The sequence below is a fragment of the Beta vulgaris genome, chromosome 5 (assembly GCF_026745355.1).
Source record: "Beta vulgaris subsp. vulgaris cultivar EL10 chromosome 5, EL10.2, whole genome shotgun sequence".
In the NCBI taxonomy this organism is placed as follows: Eukaryota; Viridiplantae; Streptophyta; class Magnoliopsida; order Caryophyllales; family Amaranthaceae; genus Beta; species Beta vulgaris.
This window is the reverse complement of record NC_079206.1, coordinates 36595809-36607564: the sequence shown is the minus strand read 5'-3', so window position 1 is coordinate 36607564 and position 11756 is coordinate 36595809. Positions and strand designations below refer to the sequence as shown.

Sequence of the window (11756 nt, the reverse complement as noted above, 5' to 3'; positions counted from 1 at the left end):
CATCATTACCCCCCAAACACATTCCCTACCACATCCCAAACCATCACCCATAAAAACCCCAAACACAAACAACCTATTTCGAATTTGTTCTAACCATGGGAGATGAAGCTAATCCCCCTGCCAATTGGTGTGAAATCATGAGGGTATTTGAGGAAGAAAAGAGGGAGAGTGATGCTAGAATGGCCTTGTTACAAGATCAAGTAAGGCAGCTCTCAATTCGACTTTAACACCAACGAGAACGAGGTGATGATTCGGATGATGCAAGTGACATAACCTTGCAACCTAGAAGGCTCAATCCTCGACCTTCTAATGATATCAAGGTTGATATACCTGACTATGATGGCAAACTTGATTCTAATGAGTTTGTTGAATGGATTAGAACCATTGAGAGAGTATTTGATTACAAGCAAATTCCGAAGGATAAGAGAGTGAAGCTTGTAGCATTGAAATTGAGGAAGTATGCCTCAACTTGGTGGGCGAGTGTGTGTGCCAAAAGAGAAAGATTGGGAAAGGAGAAAATAAGGAGTTGGGAGAAGATGAAGAAACTTCTCAAAGAGAAATTCTTGCCAACCTACTATGTGCAAGAAAATTTCTCAAAATTCCATCACCTCAACCAAGGAAGTAAGACGGTTGAAGAGTATGCAAGGGAGTTCGAGGCTAGCTTATATCATGAAATGTGATGTAATGGAGGATGAGCCTCAAACGTTGGTGCGTTTAATTTCTTAGGAGGCTTAGACCGTTCTATTGCAAATGTGGTTGAGTTGCACTCCCACTCAACCCTAGAGGAGCTAGTTTTGTTAGCTCACAAGGTTGAACGCCAAAACAAAAACAAATCCAAAGGTAAATGGGACTCTTCTCGAACCTTTACCAAACCCACCCCATATTCGAAACCAAACAAAACCCCTTCTAAACCAAACACATCTTACTCTTCTAAACCACCCCAAAAGATTGAAACTAAGCCAAATGTACCAAGCACCCCTAGACGGTGTTATAGGTGTCAACGACTAGGGCACATTGCCTCTGAATGTCCTTACAAAAAGGTCATAACTCTTGCGGAGTATGAAGCCATAGAGTATGATTATGAAGAAGAGGAGGAGGAGGAGAATGTAGAGGACGAAGAAGAGGGACGTTACATTGGACCAGATGATGGTGAATGTTTAGTGGTCGAAGAACTCTTAGTGGTTTCTACTAATGAGGACAATTGCAAAGAGAGGCTATTTTCACACGAGGTGCACCATAGGAGGCAAAGTTTGCTCCTTAATCATAGATGGTGGCAGTTGCACCAAGTGCCTCACAAACTTGGTCACTAAAAACTAAAACTTAACCTACTCATCCTAACCCATATGTCATACAATGGTTGAATCAAGGAAAGGAATACATGTTTCTTCACGTGTATTATTAGCTTTCACCATTGGAAAGGAGTATAAGAAGAGTTGTGGTGTGATGTATCCCATGGATGCTGCCATGTTCTATTGGGAAGACCTGGATGTTTATAGAAAGGTGATCATGATGGCTACAAAAACACTTATGCCTTTGTGAAGAATAAAAAGAAGATTGTCTTGACCCCTTTGTATCCACGGCACAAAGAGTAAGCCAATAACCAAGCCAAAAAAACCAGTGTCCCTAACCACTCTCGTCAAATCATCCTATCATGAGTATGAATCATTTCAAGAGTTCATCTTGAGTGGTTTAGACAAAGCTCCTCAGCCACCAACTGAACCACAATACCCCTTGCTAACCCCTTTGCTTAAATAATTCAAGCACGTTTTTCCACAAGAAATACCCCCTGGCTTACCCCCTGAACGAGACATCCAACACAAAATTGACCTTGTTCCTGGAGTTAGCCTACCTAACAAACCTGCTTAAAGGACAAATCCTAAAGAAATCGAAGAAATAAGGAGGCAAGTGGAGGAATTGAAGGTGAAAGGCTTGATTAGGGAGTCACTTAGCCCTTGTGTTGTCCCTACATTACTGTCCTAAGAAGAATGGTGAATGGCGATGTGTGTTGATAGTAGGGCCATCAAAGATCACTATAAAGTATCGTTTCCTATTCCAAGTTAATGATCTTTAGATGATTTACATGGTTCGAAAGTCTTTTCAAAGATAGACCTAAGGAGTGGTTATCATCAAATTCGAATCCATGAAGGGGATGAGTGGAACGGCCTTTAAAACAAAGAAGGATTGATGAATGGCTAGTTATGCCATTTGGTTCACCAAATGCACCAAGCACATTCATGAGATTAATGAACCAAACCTTGAAACCTTTTCTTGGTCGATTTGTAGTGGTGTATTTTAATGATATCTTAGTGTATAGCAAGAATGAACTGGAGCATGTTGATCAACTACACCAAGTATGTGAAGTCTTGGAGAAGGAACAACTCTATGGAAACCTTGAGAAGTGTCATTTCTTCTCAAATCAGGTACCCTTTCTTGGCTTCCTTGTTTCACACATGGCATTGAAGTGATGAAAAGAAGGTACAAGCCATTAGAGAATGGCCAATCCCATGTTCCATCCAACAAGTAAGAAGTTTCCATGGCTTAGCTTCCTTCTATAGAAGGTTTGTACGAGATTTTAGTACTCTCATGGCCCCTATCACTGAGATTACTAAACTTAAGCAATTTGAATGGAGCCCTCAAGCACAAAAGGCATTCGAAGAGGTTAAGCTTCGACTAACACAGCCTATCTTGGCTTTCCTAGCTTGAAGACATTTTTGAAGTAGAATGTGATGCTTCTGGAGTTGGTATTGGTGCGGTTTTTCTCAAAGTGGACGCCCCTAGCCTACTTTAGTGAGAAACTAAATGAAGCAAAGCGAAAGTATTCTACCTATGAAAAAGAGTTCTATGCTCTTCTGAGGTCCCTTGACCATTGACGACATTATTTGATTGCAAAGGAGTTCATCTTGCATTCTGACCATGAGGCCCTCAAGTATTTGCAAAGCAAACAAAAACTCCAACCACGCCATGCCAAGTGGGTAGAATTTTTACAAGCTTATCATTTTGTGATCAAACACAAATCCGGAAAGATGAACAAGGGTGCCGACGCCTTTGTCAAGAAGGTATTTACTACTTACTTCTCTTCGAAATCGAGTCATTGGTTTGGAGGTATTGAAGGAAGGATATATTGATGATCCGGATTTTGGTGAAGTCTTTGCAAAATATCAAGCTCATGCACATGGAGATTATCATGTCTATGATGGATTTCTGTTCAAAAACAAGAGACTATGTGTGGCTAAGCATAGTGTGAGGGAGTCTCTAATCCGAGAATTTCATGAAGGTGGCCTTGCTGGACACTTTGGCATTGAGAAAACCTATACATTGGCGAGTGATTATTTCTTTTGGCCTAGATTGATGAAGGATGTCTAGTACATTGTCAAGAGGTGTGTGGCCTATCAACACGCCAAAGGTCACTCTCTTCCTCAAGGCCAACACTTACCCCTTCCTACACCACAAGCACCATGGGAGGACATTAGCCTTGATTTTGTCATGGGGCTTCCTAGAACAAAGCACAACAAAGATGTTGTTGATAGGTTCTCAAAGATGGCTCATTTTATCCCTAGACATAATACTCATGATGCGGTTCAAACAGCTCTATTGTACTTCAAAGCGGTGGTTCGTTTACATGGAGTTCCAAGAAGCATGGTTAGTGATCGAGATACTAAGTTCCTAAGTCATTTTTGGCTTACATTGTGGAAGAAGATGGGCACCAAGTTGAAGTTTAGCACATCATCTCATCCACAAACCGATGGCCAAACCGAGGTAACTAATCGAATCTTGGGAACTTTGTTAAGGGCCGTTCTAGCCACTAAAAGCCCAAGACAATTGGAAGAAATGCTTCCCCATGCTGAATTTGCATACAATAGGGTGCCACATAAGATCACTGGATTGAGTCCCTTTGAAATTGTTTATGGGATCAATCCATGTACTCCTCTTGACTTGGCTCCCCTTCCAATTCGAGACAAATTTAGCAAAGAGGCTGATGAACGTGCTAAGGAGATCAAGAAACTCCATGAACTTGTGAGAGCAAGAATTATGCGTGCAAATGCAAAGATCAAAGAACGAATTGATAAGAGAAGGCATGATGTTCAATTTTCTCCTAGCGATTGGGTATGGATTCACCTAAGAAAGGAACGTTTTCCTTCCAAGAGACGTTCAAAGTTGAGTCCTAGAACTGATGGTCCCTTCAAGGTTCTTGAGAAGATCAATCCTTGATGTACTTGCGTTTCATGCTATACTTGCGTTTCATGCATAACCAAGGAGGCAAGTTGTATATAACTAGAAGAACCGGCCATGTACTATGTTGAGAACTAAGAGTGCCAAAGGGGTCCATCCCATTCGTACATAGGCCAAGCCTCACATTTCTATCCTCGGCACCAAAGGTCTTACGCAGACGATTGATACCTTTTCAATCAGGAGCATCAGTCGGATGTTTGAGAAAACCGCCCTTATTCCTTCGTTCTGCATGCCACCTCAAGTTCTTAGCATCTTTCTTGATTGAAAACATGCGCTTGAATCGTGGTATAATCGGAAGATACCACATCACCTTTGCTGGAGGCCCTTTCTTATCACCAACCCATGCGCGTCTATAACGCGGCTTCCCACATCGAGGACACTCATCCATATTCGCATATTCATTTCGATATAGCACACAATCGTTTGGACAAGCATGTATCCTCTGGTACTCCAAATCGAAGGGACATATCAGTTTCTTGGCATAGTAGTTCGACTTGGGTAGTTCATGGTCGTCCGACAACATATCACCAAATGCTTGCAACAAGGAAGTGAAAGCTGAGTTAGTACCTCGTACAACCAGGATACAACGGTTTCCGAGACACCTCATCCATGCACTCAAAAATACGAGGTCGTTTCCCAGCATGATCATCCACCCCCTCCATCATCTCCTCGATATGGTCCCCATCATCATCATCATCATCATCCTCAATATTCTCATATTTGTCCTCGAGTTTCTTGTCATTCTCGATGACATCAAACTCACCTCTTTCATGCACATCGTTAACAACGGCATTCCCACCATCATATATACCCTCCTCACCGTGCCAAACCCATACATGGTAGTCTTCTCTAAACCCACAACGAAAGATATGCTCCCTTAGCGACCCAATGTTACTAACCATGCCCATATTGCCACAATCAACACAAGGACAATAAAACCCCTCAGTTCCCATTGCAGCCTGATGACTTAATGCAAATCAAAAAGTTCAAATACCCCATCCATGAATTCACTCGTGTCACGACTACCATACATCCATGCACGATTCATTTCAATCAGACCTCTAATTACACACAAGCAACAAGTACCTCATGTCAATAACGAACTTCATTACATGATTAGAGTTTATATATGAACGGTATACATTCAATGAAATTAGGCATGTTTCCAAGGGTCCTTATCACTCCAACCTAACCCATCCTTAGATGTCTAATCTCACTAGTGAATGTATGTCTTCTTTTCGATTCTACGAAAATCCGGCAGCATTTCCCTACAGTTCTCCAAGTACACGATGTAGATATATAATTACTTATATCTACATATGTACCAGAGAACAAAAGTAGGGAAACGACGAGCCAAGATTTTCCTCTATAGAATCGAAATAAAGACATACATTCACCACCTAAGTGAGATTAAACATCTAAGAACAGTCCCAAACTGGGGATTATTCAAGACTTACTCCTATTGAGTAAGTCTCGAACGGGTATCTAGGCATATGATATGATGATGCATATATACATAGGTGTTTTAACAACAAAGCATTTTACATCTAATCTTAATTCAACGATACATATATACATATTTACACATATAAACCGATTTACACATATAAACCAATGTACTAATATGAAATTAAAGAAAGTTAAGTATGAGCGATAACATACCAATATCAAGGTTGTAAATAGGGAAATGAAACTCAACACTCCGTCACTAGCACTCTGTCACTAGCTAGCTTCAATAATCAACAACAAAGTTTAAAGTTCAAATTAGTATAAATTACCAAACTAAACTAAACTATGTTACAAAAATAACAATCATACTCATACTACCACAAAGAACTAGTTTTTTTAACCTCTAAATCAAACTAACTACTCCAATTAAAATTAAATTAACTCAAATAAAATTTAAACCCTTAAACTATTATAAAACATAATTTCACTAACAATTATTCATAAAATTACAATGATTTACAATAAAAGTTACAAAATTTTAGTTACCTAGCTAGGAAAAGGTGGTAATGTAGTTGTTTAGGGAAGGGAGGAGGAGGAACGAAGCTAGGGAGAAGTAGTGGTGGCGTGAAACTACGGCAGCAGTGATGAAAGCCCACCAGGTGCAAGTCGCTTGTGTTGGTGGTGGTGCGCAATACTAAGGTGTGAAGTTCGGGCAGTCCTCGGTGTTGGTGGTGGTGCACAAGTCGCTGATGTGGGCAGTGGTGGGGTAGTTGCAGTGGTAATGGTAGTCGCAGTTGGGTGAGTTTTGTTTGAGGGTCGAAGGATTTTGTGTTTGGAAGTGTTGGACGCGAGATTTTCGTTGGGAGGGAAGGGATTTATTAAACTGATTTTCGGATGCGGTTCACTGAACTGCATCAGGTTCAAAAAAAACCGCATCCGATATTAAATCTGATGCGGTTTTTTTAGACCGTATCGGATTATCTTTGCCAAATTTTCACCAATTTTTTGGTTCATTTTCGGATGCGATTTTATAAAAACAACATCTGATACAAAGTGGCATATAAGGTTTTTTCCACTAGTGAAATAAAATATCCAAATAATTTGTGTTTTCAAATAGGATTATCGAAAACATTTTGATAATGGAACCCTATAAAGTGAACATAAATCACAATTTATTTAAAGTCCCTAGTCTAAATAACTAAATTAGACATAAGCAGTGGCGGATCCAGAAAAAGTTAATAGCGGTGTCACTTTGTTAATATCAATATAATTTTAAAAAAAGTTTGTGTACAACTATTATTTAAATAAAACATCAAAAAAAATTAAAGCACAATATATATATAAAAACCATCTCAAAAACTAACCACAATACCACATTTAAGGTAACTCTCCTCGACGGGGTCTCATTCTTTGAAACCGTTGCATAATAGTTTCATTGCTAATGGTCGCACATATATCTCTTTCTATATATGCTACCATACAATCATTTAAAAATTCATCACACATCTTATTGCGCAATTCGGACTTGACATACTTCATGGCAGAAAAGACTCTCTCCACACTTGTTGTTGCAACAGGTAAAATCAATGCTAACTTTATAAGTAAAAAAACTAATCGATAGATCAAATGCTTCTTGGTTTGAACCATTACTTGTGAAAGATCGCCAATACCCCGAAGACCTTGAAACTCATCACGTTGTCGCACATCAGTGATATAGTTTCTCAATTCGGAAGAAAGTGCTCTAGCATCCCCTGAATCAAACTCATATGGATAAAACTCTGCCATTCTTACCAATTTTGTCACATCAAAAGCATGAAATGAGTCCTTAGGACTCAAGCAAGCAACGGACTCAAGCAAGCAACATAGAGAAGCAACTCTGTATTAATTTCGTTGAAACGAGTATTTAGCTCTTGAAGCTGCAAATCAATAATAGCATAGAACACCTCGACACGATAATGATGTGCAAAACTGATTTGTGGAGCTCTTCGCTTCGATCTTCCTGGAGTCACATAAATATCATCCATTTTAGGTATATCAATATCATGACCATAACAATATTGATATACCTTCTCAAGTAACTCTTCAAATTCATCATCTCTCAACAATTGGAGGCGTTTCTTTGATGTTTCCACCAAGTGCATCGCATTGACAATATCTTGATCCTCTCTTTGCAAAGCTAATGACAACTCATTTGTGATTCCCAAAATATCTATCATTAAGTGCAAGATAAAAGCAAAGTCAAATGGACATAATGAAGTCAATCCCACGTGCATTCTTCCTATGACCTGAAAACGAAGCATCATTGTAAATGAAATCAAGCACCTCAATCAAATCTGGATACATCTCGACCAAGTTCAACAATGATCTATAATGAGATCCCCATCTTGTATCACCTGGTCTCTTGAGTCCAAGTTCTTGATTTAGCCCTTTTCCAGTTTTGATCTCACCATTATTTATTGCCTCAGCAAGTCTCATTGCACACATTTCTCGAAGCACATCTCTTCGCTTACAAGATGATCCAATCACATTAATTATATCGGAAACAACATCAAAGAACCAAATAACATCAACATGATTCTTTGCAGTTCCTACAAGTGTTAATTGCAATTGGTGAGCAAAACAATGGACATAATGAGCCGATTTATTTTCTTTCAAAATTAGTGATTTAAGGCCACCAAATTCACCACGCATGTTGCTTGCTCCATCATAACCTTGTCCACGTATCCTTGACAAACTCAAGCCATGTTCCAACAATAAAGATTCAACAGCAGATTTTAGAGATATAGAACATGTATTGGCAACATGGACAACCCCAAGAAACCGTTCTATAAGAAACCCCCGATCATTAACAAAGCGTAACACAACTGCCAATTGTTCTTTAGTGGAAACATCACTAGATTCATCAACTAAAATACCAAACAAGTCATCCCCAAGTTCTTCAATAATAACTTTTGTTGTTTCCACAGCACATTCCACAGCACATGCTTTTACGATATCTTTTTGAATACTAGGGGCAAGCATTTGAAGATTCCCAGGAGCATTTTTTAATACAACATTATCAATATCAGTATTCAGAGAAGCTGCAACTTTGACAAGTTCAATGAAATTCTCCCTATTATTTGACTCATCAGATTCATCATGACCACGAAAAGGCAATCCCATACGTAACAAATATCTAACACAAATCACTGATGTTTTCAAACGTGTCTTGTAATCATTTTTCATTTGTGGTGTTTGAGGTGGATTAAAAGCGATTTCAATAGATGCCTTAATATTTTTTAGATTTTCATATTGTTCAACGGCTTTATTGTGTGAGTTTTCCAGGTCTCCAATATGTAAGTCCAACCTATCCTTTTTATTCCAAGAGGAAAAACCGCTAACAACAAAAGCATCTCCCCCACCTTTATTGCCCTCGGGTTTGAACAAGTAGCATGGTAAACAAAATAAGGCATCCTTTTTTATGCTATATTCTAACCAATTACTATAATCATCATACCAATCTGGATTAAATCTCCGCAACTTTGTTCCAATCATTTTCTGGGGAAAATTATGCTTACGAGGTTGGATAGGGCCAATGTCAATATACTTTTGCTTCACCGCTTTCTGTATCTTAGATGGATAATCTGAAATTCGTTTCCTTTCTCCCGGATCAACAGGAAGATTTTGCAAATCAACTTGCTCTTCATTTTGGGAAGTGGCATTGCAAAAATTAGGTCCACTTTCACTAGGGCCGCCTTGTGTTCGTGCCTTTTTTCGTATCACAAATTTGTCCATAATCTATATAATCAAAGTTAATTATAAAAGTTAGTTTTAATAATATAATATAACTGATATTAGAAAACATCTAATAATATCAAAGTGGTAAAGTTTAGATTTTTAATGTAAATACTTATTAGTTGATTGTCTGACTTACTTCACAAACAATTAGAATAACTATATAACATATAAATTATAATTAATTAAAAAAAACATGCAAATCATAATTTATAGAAAATTATTGTGCAATTAAAAAAATCAGATCTATATCCTAAAATATAATCACGCATCACAAAATATTGAATTGTAGATTGAATAAATTAATAAAAAAAAAACTCACCTGTGTTGACTGTTTTAGTCCTTCAATTGGTTTGGTGGGTGATGTTGATGGATCTCAAAAAAAAAAAAAATATTAGATGAGCTTTTAAGAGAGAGAGAGGAAGTTGAGTCATAGACTTTGTAGTAGAGTAGTAGCTGTACGCATACATGGAAGAATAAAAGGTTTTTTTTTTTTTTGATTCTGACTTTTTCAAGCTCCTAGAAAATAGGATAGTTGGTACAGCATGAATTATCTAACTTTTTCAAGAATGCTAGTTACCGAGATATTTTTTCTACCTAGTGGGGTCCTTTCAACTGATTTTTAACATTATTTTATCAGTTTTTTTTATCTTTTTAAATACTCAATCTCATAATTTTTTTTAGCAAGTGGGTGCACGTGCCCCCACTTTCCTAGCAGTACATCCGCCACTGGACATAAGTGATTTATTCAAAAAGACTAGTATATAATTAATTGATAGCGCAGTTCCATGAGCTATGGAGACATAGACTTGTCTAATTAATTATATGGATGTATAGCTAATACATTGAGACTTGACCTAATTAGATTCTAAATGTAGAATCAAAGTACTATATTTAGTGGATGCCTTAGACATGAGTATGTCTTAATAACCACAATATAATTAGTTTAACTTTGGCACTGTTAAACGCCGCGCCGTAAAAGGAGGTTATAAAGGCAGTGATCAAGTGGGCTAAAAATTAAGTGGGAGTTATGGTCATACAAGAGTGGATAAGTCCTCCTATCTAATAGGAATGGTGTTTGGGCCTATTGATGAGCGAGAACTGAAAAATTGTATGGCCATGCGGAATAGGATTAAAGAGTTAATCCTTATTTGAGTAGTTCGAACTCTACGATCAAGCAACACAAATTTAAGAATAACATTGTGTTATCAAATTTGACATTAAGTGACTTAAGGAATTAACATTGTGCTCTTGTCTTCAGACAAGTGAGAGATTGAAGGAATATGTCCTTAGTCATTCCGACAATTACTAAATATAAATAGGAATGTTATTATGAAGATATTAAAGTTAATTATTTTAGTGATCGTATTTTCTTGTTAGAGAATAATATGATTAATAGGAGTCATATTGATTGGGCCTATAACTAAAATAGATTAATCCTATGAGGTCACACAGTGTAGCATAAGTTGGACAAAGTAATCCAAATCCAGTTAGGATTAGGATTAGGCCGGTCCAAAGGGGAATAGGAGGAGAATCAGTTCTCCTAACTAGCCTATGACTCTTCTATTATATATAAGACATAATATTAGGGTTTTAGGGGATCAATTCATTAATCAATTTCTTTTCACTATAGAGAAAAAGTGAAACCCTAGATCTATTCCCTCTAAAATCGGCGCCTAAACCATCAAAAGCAATAGACTTTATACTCTTCCATTCTAGCAAACGTTGGTGTTCAATTGGTGCTCATGGACTGATTAGAGGAACAGCACTTGGTGGCTCTTGGATCTTCAAAACTTGCATACAACAGGGAAATCACGCTACAATGGTTTGATATTTAATCCCTATTGAATGATTCATGTGTTTGATTATGTCTGCGATCCTATGATAGATGTTAGGAAATTGTTTCCTGAAATTCCGCTATTTGCATCTATATATTCTTACACATTTATGTAAACCCATATTCAGCAGAGTAGAAACAAAAATATGATACAGTGAAATAATCAAAGGCAAAATTTGCTTATTACTTTGGAATGTTCATCATCTACATTATGCAATATCAAATCAGTGGACCTTTCACACGTATTATCATAATTAGCTATTAACTCACCCAAGTATCAGTGGCGGAGCTAGGATTTCAAAATCGCGGGGTCACAAAAAAAATGATGAAGTACCATTATTTACCGTTGACGTTGAAGAACACGAATCACAATTCACAAATTCGATAGTTTACACATCTACGCAAATATTAAAAACTAAAAGTAATATGAACCAATAAGATTTTATATACTTCCTCCGTTCCATAA

General features: G+C 37.6%; 2 protein-coding genes across 2 annotated transcripts; one reads left to right on the top strand and one right to left on the bottom strand.

Moving 5' to 3' along the window:
- Positions 1-1353: 1353 nt before the first annotated feature.
- LOC130591402 (uncharacterized) lies at positions 1354-3363 on the top strand. The gene is made up of 3 exons (XM_057394713.1): positions 1354-1500; positions 2892-3056; positions 3112-3363. The coding sequence occupies exons 1-3, from the start codon at positions 1354-1356 to the stop codon at positions 3361-3363; spliced, it is 564 nt and encodes a 187-aa protein (XP_057250696.1).
- A 4148-nt stretch (positions 3364-7511) lies between these two features.
- LOC104893834 (uncharacterized) lies at positions 7512-9453 on the bottom strand. Its single transcript, XM_010679972.2, has 2 exons — positions 7965-9453; positions 7512-7888 (listed from the first exon to the last, which is right to left on the bottom strand). Exons 1-2 carry the CDS (start codon positions 9451-9453, stop codon positions 7512-7514), a joined length of 1866 nt encoding a protein of 621 aa, XP_010678274.2.
- Between the last annotated feature and the right edge of the window lie 2303 nt (positions 9454-11756).

Coding starts and splice junctions, on each gene's coding strand:
- LOC130591402 (XM_057394713.1), top strand. CDS start 1,354: ATGGTTGAATCAAGGAAAGGAATACATGTTTCTTCACGTGTATTATTA. Junction 1,501..2,891: donor ACCTGGATGTTTATAGAAAG/GTGATCATGATG, acceptor TTGATTGCAAAG/GAGTTCATCTTGCATTCTGA. Junction 3,057..3,111: donor CCGACGCCTTTGTCAAGAAG/GTATTTACTACT, acceptor GAGGTATTGAAG/GAAGGATATATTGATGATCC.
- LOC104893834 (XM_010679972.2), bottom strand. CDS start 9,453: ATGGACAAATTTGTGATACGAAAAAAGGCACGAACACAAGGCGGCCCT. Junction 7,889..7,964: donor CAATGATGCTTCGTTTTCAG/GTCATAGGAAGA, acceptor ACTTAATGATAG/ATATTTTGGGAATCACAAAT.